We start from the raw sequence: 15760 nt of genomic DNA, 5'->3' as shown, positions 1-15760 counted from the left end.
AATAATAATAATTTTTAAAATAAAAAAATAAACTACAGTGAGGCTGAGGGAGAAAGCCAGTGGGCCTTCCTCAGCTGCCGTTCGTGGAGTTACGTGGCAGTGGGGGCCAGGGTTTTCCTAAAGAGTACATTACTCCCCCTCGTCCTTAGACTTCCCATATCTCTTTCTTCCTTCTCCTGCTCTCCAACCCACAGGGGAAAAAATTTTTTTAAATTAAATTACAATACCTCAAATCTTTTCTGAATGTACTGCCATTCCTGAAGGTTACTGTTTTCTGTTTCATATGCCTATTTGCTTATATCTCCTCATTTTACTCACTGAAATACATTTATTATATTTATTGTGGTAACATAAACATGAAATTTACCATGGTAATCATTTCTAAGTGTACAGTTCAGTGGCATTCACAGAGTTAATGTGACCATCATCACCACCCATTTCCAGGACATTTTCATGCCATTGTAAACTCTGTACCCATTAAGCAATAACTCCCTATTCTTGCATCACCCCCACCCCTGGTAAACTTTATCTCCTGTCTCCGCAGTTGCCTCTTCTAGATACCTCGTATTAGTGGAAATATTTGTCATGTTGTGTCTGATTTATTCTAATTAGTATAATGTTTTCAAGGTTCATGTTGTAGCATGTAAAAGAATTTTATTTCTTTTTTTAAGGCTGAATAACATGACGTTGTATTAAGAGACCACATTTTGTTCCTTCATCTGTCAGTGTACCCCTGGGCTACTCCACCTTTTGGCTACTGTGAATAATGCCGCTATGAACGTTGGGGTACAATTATTTGAGTCATTGCTTTTCGTTGTTTTTGTTAAACATAGAATTACCATATGATTCAGCAACTCTGCTCCCATACTTAGGACCTACTGTGGCACCTTATGCCACAGACTCTGAAAGACAGTTCTCTCTGGAGCCATGTGGATGCTGGGGATGAGTGGTGACGAGTGCTTGGTACCTTGAGGTAGTACCTTGACAGGGGACACAGAATACCTGCTCCAGGTGGCCCAGTCTCCTCATCCTCCCGTGAGGCTCCAAACAGGGAAAAATAGCAATGGACAGCCAAGTGCTAACTGGTGGGCCTGTGTGAAGCCACAGTGCACTGATGGACCTGTGTGAAGCCACAGTGCAGAGCTCTGCAGCACAAACTGGAGTTTGTGGGGTTCATCACCCCACCTGTGTTTTTATACATTCAGCTTCCTGTGACCAAAGAAAGCATGTGTAGCCCTTCTTGATTTGAAGGACAGATACTCTTTAGAGTCTGTGCATCAACATAAATGACCTCACATCTTGCCAACTCTCTGTCTTGTGTCTGCACTGTGTTACCTATGGTTACTTCCTTTTCTTTCTTTCTTTTTTTTTTTTTAAAGACGGAGTCTCCCTCTGTCACCCAGGCTGGAGTGCAATGGCTCGATCTCAGTTCACTGCAACCTCTACCTCCCGGATTCAAGCGATTCTCCTGCCTCAGCTTCCTGAGTAGCTGGGATTACAGGCATGAACCACTGTGCTCTGCTAATGTTTGTATTTTTAGTAGAGACAGGGTTTCACCATGTTGGTCAGGCTGGTCTCAAACTCCTGACCTCGTGATCTGCCTGCCTTGGCCTCCTAAAGTGCTGGGATTACAGGCATGAGCCACCACACCTGGCCACTTTCCTTCCTTCCTTTCTTCCTTCCTTTCTTCCTTTCTTCCTTTCTTTCTTCCTTTCTTTACTTCTTTCCTTCTCTTTTTCTCTCTTTCTTAGATAGAGTGTTGTGTCTTGCTCTGTTGCCCAGGCTGGAGTACAATCTCAGCTCACTGTAACCTCCACCTCCTGGGTTCAAGCGATTGTCCTGCCTCAGCCTTCTCAGTAGCTGGGATTACAGGTGTGTGCCACCACACCTGGCTAATTTTTGTATTTTTAGTAGAGATGGGGTTTCACAATATTGGCCAGGCCAGTCTTGAACTTCTGATCTCAGGTGATCCACCCACCTTGGCCTCCCAAAGTAGTGGGATTACAGGAGTGAGCCACTGCGCCTGGCCTCTATGGTTACTTTCCTTACAGTAGTGGTGGGCAGCAGAGAGGCGGGGCAGTGGCCTTGTAAATCTGGGAGTCTCTCACAGTTAAGGTTAGTCTCTTACCCGTCTTTGCACTCTGCTTCTGGCCTGAGTCAGGGCTCGGCAACTGCCTAATTTAAGTATGAGAAAGAAATACTGGTCACATGCCTTGCCCCTCTTCCTGCTGCCTGTAACCCAGCACCCTCAATAAGCAACTGTTGCCACCCCTCCGGCCCTGCTGTGAGAGCCCCTCAGCAGACATTTCCAGTGTGATTATTGCATCAGGTGGACCTGTGCTAGGGAAATCAGCACAGAATGTCTGAATATTTCATGAGCATCTCACTCATGAGCACTTAATGCACGTAACTCAGGAGAGCGTATTCACACCAGCTCTGGATACCAGGAGACCTGCACCAGAGGGTACATGGTCATTCAGAGGCTGGTTGGTGTGTTCTCTGAGGAGTTCTGCTCCTCACTTGGGTCCTTTGCCTCCAGTGGGTGGTGTCCACCTGCTCCATCTCCAGAGGGCCTCTGCAGTGATGAGCATCCTAGTTCTTAGCAGCTCAGGTCGAGGTCCATAACAAGGAACAAAAGCATTGAGGTCAGGAGTTCGAGACTAGTCTGGCCAACATGGTGAAACCCTATCTCTACTAAAAATATAAAAATTAGCTAGGTGTGGTGGCACACACCTGTATTCCAAGCTACTCGGGAGACTGAGATAGGAGAATCGCTTGAACCCAGGAGGCGGAGCTTGCAGTGAGCTGAGATTGCACCACTGCACTCCAGCCTGGGAGACAGAGTGAGACTCCATCTCAAAAAAAAAGAAAAGAAAAGAAAAAGAAAAACATACTGTTATAGAGTCTGTTTATAGCCTTCCTGTTTATTAAATAAATGGTGATGTGGTGTTTCCCTTTGCTCATTTAAAAAATAATATTTGACTGCCTACCCTATTCTGTGTTGGAGATACAATGGTGAGGAAGATCAAAGTCCCTTCTTTCCTGGAGCTTATGTTTTAGTAGAGGAGAGAAAACAAACACATAAGTCAAATCAGATAGCGATAATTGCCATGAAAAAAATAGGATAAGAAGATAGGGACTGGGCAAGGGAGGAGGTGAAACTCCACGCTTTAGATAGGGAAGAGCTTGTTGGGAGGTAGCATTTGAGCTGAGAGCTGAACAATATGTAGAAATTTGGTTGGCCAGGCATGGTAGCTCATGCCTATAATCTCAGGACTTTGGAAGCCTGTGGCAGGAGGATCGCTTAAGGCCAAAAGTTTGAGACCAGTTTGGGCAACATAGACCCTATTTCTGCACAAAAATAAAAACACAAGCTGGTTGTGGTGATGTGTACCTGTAGTCCCAGCTACTTGGGAGGCCGAGGTGGGAGGAGAATAGGTTGAGCCCAAGAGTTTAAAGCTTTAGTGAGCTAGGATTGTACCCCTGCACTCCAGCCTGTGCAACAGAGCAAGACCCTGTCTCTAAAAAGGAGGGTTTTTATTTTTTATTTTTTAATTAAAATTTTAAAAAATCAGCCTAGACAAAGGAAACAGCAAAGGAAAAGGAACCCGTGGAGCAGACAGGAGTTTGGCATATTCCAGGGGAAGAAAGAAGGCCAGGAGTGTGAATGGAGCATAGTGAATGAGGGGAAGGAGTGTGAATGGAGCGTAGTGAACAGGGGAAGGTGGTCGGGTGAGGCAAGATCGGATCAGTGGTTCTCACTCTGACTGCACAGTAGAATTACCTGAGGAACCTAAAGTTGCCGTTGTGCAAGCCCCACCCCCAGAGATTGTGATTGTGATTGGTTTGGGGTGGGGCCTGGGCATCTGTAGTTTATAAAAGCTCCCCAGGAACATGTTGCAGCCTGAACTGAGCACATCAGTCTTGATCATGCAGAGTTTTACAGACTCTGGTAAGGAGTTGGGACTTTACATGAATGATGATGGGAAGCCATTAGACAGTTTGAGCTAGAAAAATAACTTGTTCTGATCTGCGCTTTTAGGAGGCTAACTTTGGTGACCACAGGGAGAGTGGAGGTAGGAGATTTACAGTGGTCCAGTTGAGAGATGGTGATGGCTTAAAGCAGGATCGTATCAGTAGAGATGGTAATAAGAGGTCAGTTTGAGGATAAGTTTTGGAGGTTGTGGTCACAAGATGAATTGGATTTAGTATGTCAGGCAAAGGCATGGAAGGTTGCCTCAGAGCTCACCTGAGTAACTGGGTGGATAGAGGTGCTATTCATGGAAATGAGAGAGATCGGGGAGGAACAGGTTTGAGAAGTAGGTGGAATAGTTGTGTGTACCGGTTGGAGTGAAAGCCTTAGGCTGATCTCTCTAGATTTAGGTAATTTACAGATAGAGGCGACCAGATGAGGTTGACTAAAACATTCTGAGAAGTCCTGTTCCTGTTGTGCCAAGAGTTTTCTTGAAGCTTTCCAAAGGTAAGTCCCAAAAGCAGTTGACCATTTTAGTCCATGGAACCTGTGGTGAGAAGCATGCAGCAGAGAAGAAGAAAATGGAAGACACCGAGCAACTTTCATGCAGGGTCAGGCTGGATGTAGGGGAAGAATATACTCTGAAAGATTACATATAATCAGTCAGCATCTGCCCTGCAACAATAATTGAATGGCGTGGCGATAGACAGAATCCAAAATAGCTGGTTACAAACTTTGTATTTGACTTTAAGGGGAGTTTTTTTCCCCCAACAAAATTGTCTTCTGAGATACATCTGGGTCACATTATAATTATTTTTTTACTTCTCTGACCAGGCCCTGGATGTCCAGCAATTCAAAGCAACCCAAGTTTTTAAGTCAAAATCAAATGATTAGAATTGGTTGCCTTATTGGAGAACAATAAGGAATTTGTTAGAACAGTTTTTTTTTCCCCCCGATGAAAGAACATGGATTAAATTGCAATGGTGGAGCATATTGATTGGTTCTGTCATGGAAAAGTCTTGGTTTTAGGCTCATTGAGGGCGAGGACTATCTCTTACACAGTTTCTATTTTTCAAAATACCTAGCATCTCTGCTCATTCTGAGACTTTTTGTTACATTTAGTAAAGTTACGGGATCTTTCCGCAGTTAGTGCTTGTCTGAATGACTGAGCAGACAGGTTGACCAGAGGCTCTTTAAGTGCCAACAGCCTCTTCTGGGCGTTTCTTTGTTCTTACTAAAGAAACTCAAGATGTGGCTGCTTTGAGTGAAAGACAAGAGAATTCAGAAAATGACTGTTGTCTGAAACTGCTTAATAAAAAGAGCTTTGCACTGGCTCCAAGCCTCAGAGACAGTGCCTGTGAGGTTAGGCAGGCTGGCATGAGCTTTGAAATGTCAAGCTCCATTGCCGTCCCGTTACCTGAATGGGTCCCTCATGGTAAGCAAAACAGAGAGCATTTGTTGCCCTGTGTAACACATTTTGTCTTCGTTCACTCATAGACAACTGCAGTGACCTGAACTCAGAACTGCAGAGGGTGCTGACGGGGCTGGAGAATGTCGTCTGCGGCAGAAAGAAAAGCAGCTGTAGCCTCTCCGTGGCCGAGGTAGACAGGCACATCGAGCAGCTCACCACGGCCAGCGAGCACTGCGACCTGGCGATTAAGGTAGACCTTCCTCGCCCTCTGTGAGGCCCTGTGAGGTTCTCAAAGGGAAATGGTCCAATCCTTCTCTTGAAGCGCAGTTTTCTTAAATACTTACTAGGGATGAAAGTTTCCATGAGAGCCATACAATAGATTGGGCCATGGGGTAGAAATGGGGACCCTAGAAATTTTGGTTGGGCTGAATTATTTCAGAAAAAGTCATGATGTCAGCAGTCAGGTTGAGTGGCTTTGCAGTAAAAAGGACAATTTACTTGGAAACGATTCGACTGCTAGTATTGAACCATGTCATTTTAGTGTGGTTCATCATAGAGCACTCTTAAGCTGTAAGTTTTGGAAAAGCTCTAAGGCCTCTAGAATACAATTTCAGGAGTCCATTCATCAATTCCTCTTGCTGTTTGAGATGGTGAGAGGAATTTGTTGCATCTGCACAAACTCGTTGTGAATGACGGGAAAGTCAAGGCTTGTTGATACTAGGCCTCTAGTACCTTGATATTCCTTTGACATAAGTTAGTGACCTGGGCATAGCAATTCAAATGTAAAAGTCTAGGAGGAGCCCATAAAGAGAAAATGTAGGCCCAAGGTTCTATCAGTAGGAATCCTGGATTGCACAAAAGAACTGTGGTGTCACAAGGTAAACCATGATGCATGTTTGTAACACTGCTGGTTTTCCATCTTTCTGCATCTCAATTGCAAATGTGTAGTTGATGTGGTTCAGGGCAGGGAGAAGCAATTGCTGGTGTTTCTTTCTCTGGAATCTCCTGAGCCCTATATTTGATTTTGATGTCAACTTGGGTCTAGCCCCAGCCTCGGGGTTGAGAGGGAAGGAGGAGGCCAAGGGCCTCTACCAACCATCTAGGGACAAAGCCACAGGGTCTGGAGCAGAGCCAAGTAGGATGAGAGTCTCCAGACTTAAAGGAAGGACAAAACAGCACATGGGGAAAGGGGCAGCAAGATTTGAGAACCAACATGAGCATCTAAGAGTGATGTACCCTTATGTTTTTTAGTATTTGAGGCATTCTCTTCTCTTCTCTTCCTTTTTTTTTTTTTCTTTGGAGATGGAGTCTCACTCTGTCACCCAGGCTGGAGTGCAGTGGCGTGATCTCAGCTCACTGCAACCTCCACCTCCCAGGTTCAAGTGATTCTCCCTGCCTCAGCCTCCCGAGTAGCTGGGATTACAGGTGCACGCCACCACGCCCGGCTAATTTTTGTACTTTTAGTAGAGACAGGGTTTCACCATGTTGGTCAGGCTGGTCTTGAACTCCTGACCTCAGGTGATCCACCCGCCTGGGCCTCTCAAAGTGCTGGGATTACAGGTGTGAGCCACCACACCCGGCCAGCCTTCTGTTTCTTATCCCATCTCTTCACATAGTATTCTGCATAGTAATTCTCCCTCTTGTTTCATTATCCACTGGCTTGTGCTTCCTTTTTCAAAGGACAGTAAATGTGAAGCAGAATGACTTCTTCCTTTTTTTTCCTAATATTATGCGTGTTTCTTCTCCTTTAAATGTTTTTAAATGAATTTTTTAAAGCTCTGTATGTGCTACTAAGATTTTCCTTTCCATTTTGAAGCTGTGTTATTAATTAATTTAATCCCTGCTGTCTTAGAAATCTCCACAATGAGCTTCCTCTTTTCTGTGTCAATGAGGTTTATTTTTGCCTTTCACATCTTGAGACTGAACCTCATTTGCACCATCTGAATTTGGATGTGGCACTAAAAGCTGGAAATGGTAATGTGACCTATCTTATCGCTGAGTTGGCACGTGGGAGGCCTATAATTTAGGAAGCTTCAAGTTAGATTTTGTATGCAGTTTACAACCTCATGTTTGTCCTCACATTACCAGGATCACTAAATGGCCTTCTGCCTGGCTGTGTGTATCCACCAACTCTAGAACTCAAGTGAAGGAAATAAGCATTGTGTGGATGTGTCAGCTAGCACCACAGACAGACTCAGCTGCCAGGAGAGGACTCACTGTTTTTCTTACTCTGAAGGTTGCTGGGTAACACAGACTGTACCCCAGGCAAGTGACAGAGCCTTATCTGAAATTGGGAACAGGATAACTTTGGGGTATCCCTAGTCATGATCACTGTTAATAACAAAGTGGTTCTAGAACACACGCCTCTGTGGACATTTATTCCTGTTCAGCCTATTTTCTTCCCATCCCCTTTCTCCAAGGTAACTTACTTGACTTTTCTTTGGGGCTGTGTTTTACAGACAGTTGAGGAGATTGAGGGGGTGCTTGGCCGGGACCTGTATCCTAACCTGGCTGAAGAGAGGTCTCGGTGGGAGAAGGAGCTGGCTGGGCTGAGGGAAGAGAATGAGAGCCTGACCGCCATGCTGTGCAGCAAAGAGGAAGAGCTGAACCGGACCAAGGCCACCATGAATGCCATCCGGGAAGAGCGGGACCGACTCCGGAGGAGGGTGAGCGTGCTGCATCCATAATGGCCAGGCCCTTCCCGGGCATGGGGCTGAGAGAGGCTGGTGTGTAGCACCAAGGGCACCGTGAGAATTTTGTGGCATTTGTAATCTTGGGAATCACTATGTCTTTCTTGTTATGAAGTCATTCTTGAAAGTAGTTTGAAATCGCTAAGGTGTAGAGGTAAGATTTAAAAAAAAACACACACACTTTTCTCTGGAATCTTAAATCTGACTGGTTGATAAAATTACATCGGGGCAGTGATTTTAAACTTTCCAGGGTAAACACGTCTTTTCTAAGCTCAATTAAAATGTTCTTTAAGATAAACTAATAGTCTTTAGAATTTGAAAAAAATATCGAATTTGCCCCTTTTAATTTTTTTCTATAAAATTTTATTTAGCTTTATAGCACCTGCTCTCATTTACTTATACTGAATCTAATGTAGAATGTCATCTCTCCTGGTGCAGACTTACTGAAGTTAAAATACATTGTGTGCATGTATGTATGTGTATCTCTTTAAGCGTGCATATTATGTGTGTGTCTCTGTGTTTACAGATGTGTACGTGTGACTCCTGCTATTCACCCTAGGGCTTGATCTAGTTTGAGTACCATTTTGTTTAGGACATGTTTCCATTACTGAAGGAGGTGATGTTTCAGGATAGAAATGTTTGGCAGAATTGTTAAAGCCTTTAGTTTTTCCAAGATGAAGTTTTTAATCCCGGGAACCCACAAACACTTCTGTGTTTGGCTGTGAGTTTGATCTATGATTGGGTAGGGGGGTAAAGCAATGAATTCCTCAAACACTTCCCTCTGAACTTCACTTTGAATTACTAGACTTACTTGACTCTCTTTCTCCGTCTTGGCAATATTAGAAGCTTGTTTTCTAGTTGTGCTCTGACTGCTAATTTTGTACACAGATAAAGTTGACTTAGAAGGGGAAAAATACTGGCTGGGCGCAGTGGCTCATGCCTGTAATCCCAGCACTTTGGGAGGTCAAGGCAAGCAGATCACAAGGTCAGGAGCTCGAGACCAGCCTGGACAATGTGATGAAACCCCCGTCTCCACTAGAAATACAAAAATTAGCCGGGCGTGGTACTGTGTGCCTGTAGACCCAGCTACTTGAGAGGCTGAGGCAGGAGAATCGCTTGAACCCGGGAGGTGGAGGTCGCAGTGAGCCAAGATCATGCCACTGCACTCCAGCCTGGGCAACAGAGGGAGACTCCATCTCAAAAAAAAAAAAAAAAAAAAAGAGAAAAATACATCTAGTGGGTCTCATCATCCTTCACCATTGCTCTTGCTCCCTTAGCCGTAAAAAAGACCTTGTAAATAACTTGCTCTTCTATCCTTCAACAATCTTGGGATGTGTACATCGTTTTGTTTTTAATCCATTTGTAAGTGTTCTTACCTGCCATTATATAAAAATATGGAAGAAATTACTATTTTTGAATGTTATCAACTCTTCCTCATTTGAAAAATATGGAAGAAATTACTATTTTTAAATGTTATCAACTCTTCTTCATGTGTGCTAATGTCATAATTAAAAGGCTGGCACTACTGCCTCTCATATCTGAACATCATTTTGTCTTAACTCACGTGCATAAGCATATTTTCAGTATGCAGCTATATCGGATGCCAGTCTCCATCCTTGCATCAGCAGGTGTAAATCATCCCAGTCAGCAAAGGCTTTATCTGGGCAACATGACGAAATTTGCTTAGCACTAAAGCTCACGCCACCTGTAATTTCCTGGGTTACACTCCTCGATGATTATGATTGATGCCCTAATTAGGTATGTACTTACTCTTAGCGTGTGCATTCTGATGGTGCATGTTTTTTGAGGGAAATTGTTGGTGTTCAGTGTAATTACATATTGTGGTTTAGAATGAATTTTCTTCTCTCATTTGCCAGCCCTTGATTGACTAGCAAAAAGTAAAAAGTCCCCTTCCCCACTTTCCATTGTTTTCTCCAACTCTGGAGGTCAGTATTTAGAATAGCACAGTGCGGAGGCACTGCACTAGGTACCAGGGCTGTGGGGCCAGACTGCCTGGGTCATGCATAGCCTGACCTGCCAAGTCCCTATGAGTCTTTGGCATTCAGTCATTTTTTTAAATAGGAATCCTTAGATGTTTGAAGAACTCTAATGTGGACATTGGATAATTACACACACACACATACAGGCCTACACACATAGACACATTTTAGTCAAAACCTTTCTTCCAGTCACATCTGTTACCTTTTATAAGTTTGTGCAACTAGTGTGGTTTTATATAGTTTTTATTTCAGTTACCTTCAAATGATATTAACTTTTATTTCTTCCTCAACTAGAGATACTCTCAGGAATGTATATACATACCATGAATTGTCTTTCTATTTCAAAACGAGTGTGGATCTCAAAAAGTGTACTAGATGCATTTGAATGCCTGTTTACTAGACTTTAAGTGCCGAAAGTCTTCTTCCAGCTGCCACCCGTCCACCCACCAAGTGTGCTTTATTTCTCTCAGGAGGGATCTGTCCTTTGTGGTTGTCATTGTCTTCTGTTCTTCACGATGTGTAGCTCTGCAGAGCAACTGAGGTGCTATTTTCTGTTTATCCCTATGACAGTACAGAGTACAAGGCTGGTTCGCCTTTGCTGTCTTTATAGCAGCTCTGAATCCACAGTTCATCAAAGTTCCCTGACGAGCAGCTGGGACCACTTTCTTTTTTTCTTTGGCCACATTCATTGTATAGAATTTTAACTGACCAGATCAATAGGATTGGTGCTTGAACCCCGCCTGTAATTAAGCAAAGTGCTCTCTGTAGATCTTCTGAGCTTTGTTCAAGATTTAATTAAATTAGATCTTTAATGTAGTCAGTTAACAAATTGGGCTAGTGGCAGAGCAGTAACTAAGGAACAACAGGCAATTTTATTATTGGTCCTAGTTCATTATTGAATGAGGCAATCATTTATTTCTGTATGCTCTGTAATGCAGCCATGTATTTCCTCACACATAAAGAAGTGGGCTTAATGTAGGCAAGGGAGAATTACTCTAGAAAGGAAGTACTTTATTCTTCATTCATTCATTCATTTCATAAACATGGTCGGTCATCTCTGTGCCAGGCAGAGGGGTTACAATGATGAACAGGACACAGTCCCTGGCTTCAAGGATATTGGGGAGACAGGCAAGTAAACAGATCATTGCAAAGGTATATGTCAAGTGGTGGGGACAGGTAAACACAGAGAGTGCCCTGAGAGCTCCCCAGAGAGTCGCGTGATGGCAGGAACCACTTTCTCCACGTTGTTCCCATTTTTTTAGCTACTTTGTTTAAGTCAACCACAATGTGGCAAAAATAATCAGTGCTTTCCGCACTGTGTTTGGCAAAGCAAACTTGATGTGACCACAGGCACATGAAACTGTGTCCCACTGAATCATAGACTTGAACACAAATCGGCCACATAAGTTCCTTCTGAGATTTTGTAGGAATTCTTCAGAATTACAAAATTCTTCTGCATGTTCATGTCATAAGGTGTTAACAATTTCCTCCTCACACAGTGTGCTCTACCTGGGTGCTTTCTGCGTGTCTGGGAATGAATTCCATCTGTCTCTCCCGGGCTTCTGTCATCCTGGGAGTCTGGCTTCTGGCTTCATTGCCACAGTAAATTCAAGAAACAAGTAGACATGCTATTTTGAACCAAATAAAAGTCACCCTTGGCCAGGTGCAGTGGCTCACGTTTATATTTCTAGCACTCTGGGCGGCCGAGGCAGGAGGATTACTTGAGCCCAGGAGTTTGAGACCAGCCTGGAAGTGTAACTGTTGTGATCTTATAGAGGTAAAATAGTCATCCGTGTTTTCCCTCACATCTCCTTTAGCCTCGTTTGGCCATGGTCCCATCTGAGCTGGTCCCACTCTACCTCCCCTCGGTGTTGCTTTTCTCGACCACAGGGCTATATAGAGAAAATGCAGACTGCAAAATAGTACCTTATTATGAATTTCTAGCTGTATAAATTTCCATTTCATAGATATTCATATGTGTGTATATAAAAATATTGAAAATAGACCAGAAAAATATACACCAACATCATAATGATAATATGTTATACTGGCCTCAAAGGGACCTTAAACTTCTCTATAATGTTCTAATTTATTTTTTAAATGAATGTTTTCATATGGTTGTATAATTTTTCATATGCAGAAGTATATACATAGAAATAGAGAGGACACTAGTATTCTAAAATATAACAGGTTAAATCTGGGCAGTGGAAGTATGTGATTGCTTTTTTCTTCTTTGTCCTCTTTAATTTCCAAATTAAGCAAAAACAAAAAAGTATGGATCATAGAGAATGATCTGTATCTCACAGCTTTTAACAGTTTGGTATTCACATATAAACTGAGTCTTCTTTTTTGTCCTTTATTGAACTTTGTTCATTTCTTATTTGTTCCATTTCTTCATAGGAATTTCTTTACAGGATAAGGAAGAGGTTGCCAATATTAGCTGAGTTTAAATCCATAAAAGTTCTGTAAAAACAAGCTCTGTCTCAACACTGCTCCTCCTAGCTCTCCCCAGCTCTCATCTAGCTGCATGGGAGGGAGCTGAGAGGAGCCGGGTCTGGCTTCAGTGTGCTCCTTCCAAATAGGAGGCTCAGGTGGCTCTTCTTTTGTGTGACTGGTATATTAGTCAGTATGAGGCTAGGTTTTTCTGCAGCAACAGGTTCACTTCCCAAATCTCAGTGGCATGGCACATTGTTTCTTGCCCGTACCATATGTTCAATGCAGGTTAGAGGACAGGTGCACATTTCTGATCCATACATTCACTCAGAAACTCAGACTGTTGGCCATCTACCACCTAAGAGCCCACTCAAAAGCTCCCACCACAGCATTTATTTTTTTATTATTATTTTTTTATTATACTTTAAGTTCTAGGGTACATGTGCATAATGTGCAGGTTTGTTACATATGTATACTTGTGCCATGTTGGTGTGCTGCCCCCATCAACTTGTCAGCACCCATCAACTCGTCATTTACATCAGGTATAACTCCCAATGCAATCCCTCTCCCCGCCCCCGTGATAGGCCCTGGTGTGTGATGTTCCCCTTCCCGAGTCCAAGTGATCTCATTGTTCATCTCCCTCCTATGAGTGAGAACATGCGGTGTTTGGTTTTCTGTTCTTGCGATAATTTGCTGAGAATGATGGTTTCCAGCTGCATCCATGTCCCTACAAAGGACACAAACTCATCCTTTTTTATGGCTGCATAGTATTCCATCCACCACAGCATTTAAATGCTTCTGCGCCCCGCCTGTTGACCAGAACTAGGCAAATGGCTTTACCTAACCATAAAGGGGCTTAGGAGCTTGGAGGAGCATGTGGATGTTGGTTCAACAGTACAAGTTTCTAATGCAGCTGATTTACATGCTTTGACCATGATACCAGCCAAGCTTGGCCATGAATCAGAGTTCCAGAGAAACAGGCAGTTTCACTCATCCATCTTGTGGTGACCCCACACGTGTGTGTCAGAATCATTGGGAAGTTCTTTCAGAGGATGTCTGTCCAGGCCTTTCCATGAGCCAGAGTCAGTGAATGGGGTGTAGCACCACGGCACACTCCCCCACATCATGATCATGGTCAGCACTTGGAGACAGGGAAGGGGGAGGCAGTGTCCTCTGGTCACCCACTGGACATGGGCCAAGAGCTTCTCCAAGCATCCTCTACTTCCTCTCTGCAGGTGAACTGAGAGAAAGAACTGCAAGCTTTCTGCCTTCTCCTCATGCCCAGCCTGCTCCTCCTGGGCCCACCATGTAGCAGTGAAGAGCCCAGCGTCTCCTAGGGAAGCTGCCTGCTCTGTGGAGCCTGCCCTGTACTGTCCCTTCACCAGGGTCATCTGAGCTAGAAGAGGAGGGAGGGTGGAGTCCACCAGGGTGCAGGCACCCCGGGGCTCCCAAGGCATGGAGGCACTGCCTGGCACGCTTCCAAGTCCCCCAGCTCACCCCGTGAAGGAAATCACTTCCACAGAGAGCTGCTTATTACCAGTGCAAGCTCAGTAGGGCTTATTTTTAAGAAAGGCTCTGTTAATAATATTGATAGTATTGACATTCTGTGAACATTTGCAGACTGAACCCCTCTCACATTAGACCCTCCTCAGACTAAAATGAGATACTTCTAAAGGGAAAGCAGGACTTACTCAAAGCCTAAATCACCAGCCTGGGTAACATAGCAGGACCTCTTATCTACCCAAAAAAAAAAAAAAAAAAAGTTTTTTTAAATTAGCCAAATGTGATGGTGTGCACCCATAGTCCCAGCTACTCAGGGGGCTGAGGTGGGAAGATGGCTTGCGCCCAGGTGATCAAGTCTGCAGTGAGCTATGATCACACCACTGTACTCCAGCCTGGGTAATAGCAAGACCCTGTCTCTAAAACTCTAAAAATAAATAATTTTGAAAACCTAAATTATGACAATAGCCCAGAACATATTTCTTTTTTTTTTTTAAGGCGGAGTCTCGCTCTGTCGCCCAGGCTGGAGTGCAGTGGCACAATCTCAGCTCACTGCAAGCTCTGCCTCCTGGGTTCACACCAGTCTCCTGCCTCAGCCTCTGGATTAGCTGGGACTACAGGTGCCTGCCACCACACCCAGCTAATTTTTTGTATTTTTAGTAGAGACGGGGTTCCACCGTGTTAGCCAGGATGGCCTTGATCTCCTGACCTCGTGATCTGCCTGCCTCGGCCTCCCAAAGTGCTGGGATTACAGGCATGAGCCACCACGCTCTGCCAGCCCAGAACATATTTCAAACACTTATTTGTGATGGGCGATGATTTATGCACATTTTGTTTCATCATTGCCAGAATCCTAGCTGGTAAGTACTATTATTATACCCTTTTTAGAGATGGGAAAACAGAGGCCCACAAAAGCTTTAACAAACTTGCCCAAGTCTACATTGATGTTAACTCTAGGTACCAAAATTTGGGATCTGGTGGCTTTATTAGGGGAGGCAGTTGTCATTATTCTGTTGGTTAGACCACTTTCCTGTAGCCTTCGGTCCACGCTTGTCCTCAGCCTAGCCCCACTTCCATGCAAACCAGCAGTGGGTTAAACAGCAATGTGGGGGTCAGATTCCTTAGGGTTTCACAGACCCACTCTACTGGCATTCTAATGCTACGTGAAGGTACCATGAGCTTGTTGCAGAAAAGAGGAAGCTGGTGGTATGCGTGCGTTTACCTTGACCTGAGTCCGGTGTTGTGTTCCCCTCCTCTCTAGACTGAGGGAGTTTTAGGGGGAATCCAAAGCAGAGAATTCCCAGAACCCTGGTTCTTTCACTGCTTCCGTGGACACAGCTCCCAGTTACTTTACGAGGGCCTTACACACACTTGAGCCACGGAGACTGTGAGGCAACTCTGGCTGTGGGCACCAGTATTTGCTTACTCACCCCAGCCTCCCTGGACCTATGAGGAAGCCAGGCTGCTTAAAGGCTAGCTCTTGGCTGTCATGAAAGAAGCTGACTCAATGTGTCAAAAAGCTGGTAAGAAATTAGGAAGATTGGCCTGGAACAGTGGCTCACGCCTGTAATCCCAGCACTTTGGGAGGCCAAGGCGGGTGGATCACGAGGTCAGGAGTTCAAGACCAGCCTAGCCAACGTAGTGAAACCCCATCTCTACTAAAAATACAAAAAATTAGCTGGGCGTGGTGGCAGGCGCCTGTAATCCTAGCTACTCGGGAGGCTGAGGCAGGAAAATCGCTTGAACCCGGGAG

General features: G+C 44.3%; 1 protein-coding gene across 2 annotated transcripts in view; it reads left to right on the top strand.

The window, feature by feature from the left end:
• The window catches only part of MCC (MCC regulator of WNT signaling pathway), a 465432-nt gene that overhangs the window by 384282 nt on the left and 65390 nt on the right, over positions 1 to 15760 (top strand). For both annotated transcript variants that reach the window (XM_017959782.3, XM_003899999.5), the window contains 2 exons: positions 5471 to 5634; positions 7844 to 8050. In XM_017959782.3, coding sequence (XP_017815271.1) covers positions 5471 to 5634; positions 7844 to 8050 — 371 coding nt within the window. The remainder of the gene's footprint in view (positions 1 to 5470; positions 5635 to 7843; positions 8051 to 15760) is intronic.

Source organism: Papio anubis, chromosome 5, assembly GCF_008728515.1.
Source record: "Papio anubis isolate 15944 chromosome 5, Panubis1.0, whole genome shotgun sequence".
Lineage (NCBI taxonomy): Eukaryota > Metazoa > Chordata > Mammalia > Primates > Cercopithecidae > Papio > Papio anubis.
Note: the sequence above shows the minus strand (reverse complement) of the source record. Positions and strands in the feature narration are given on the sequence as shown.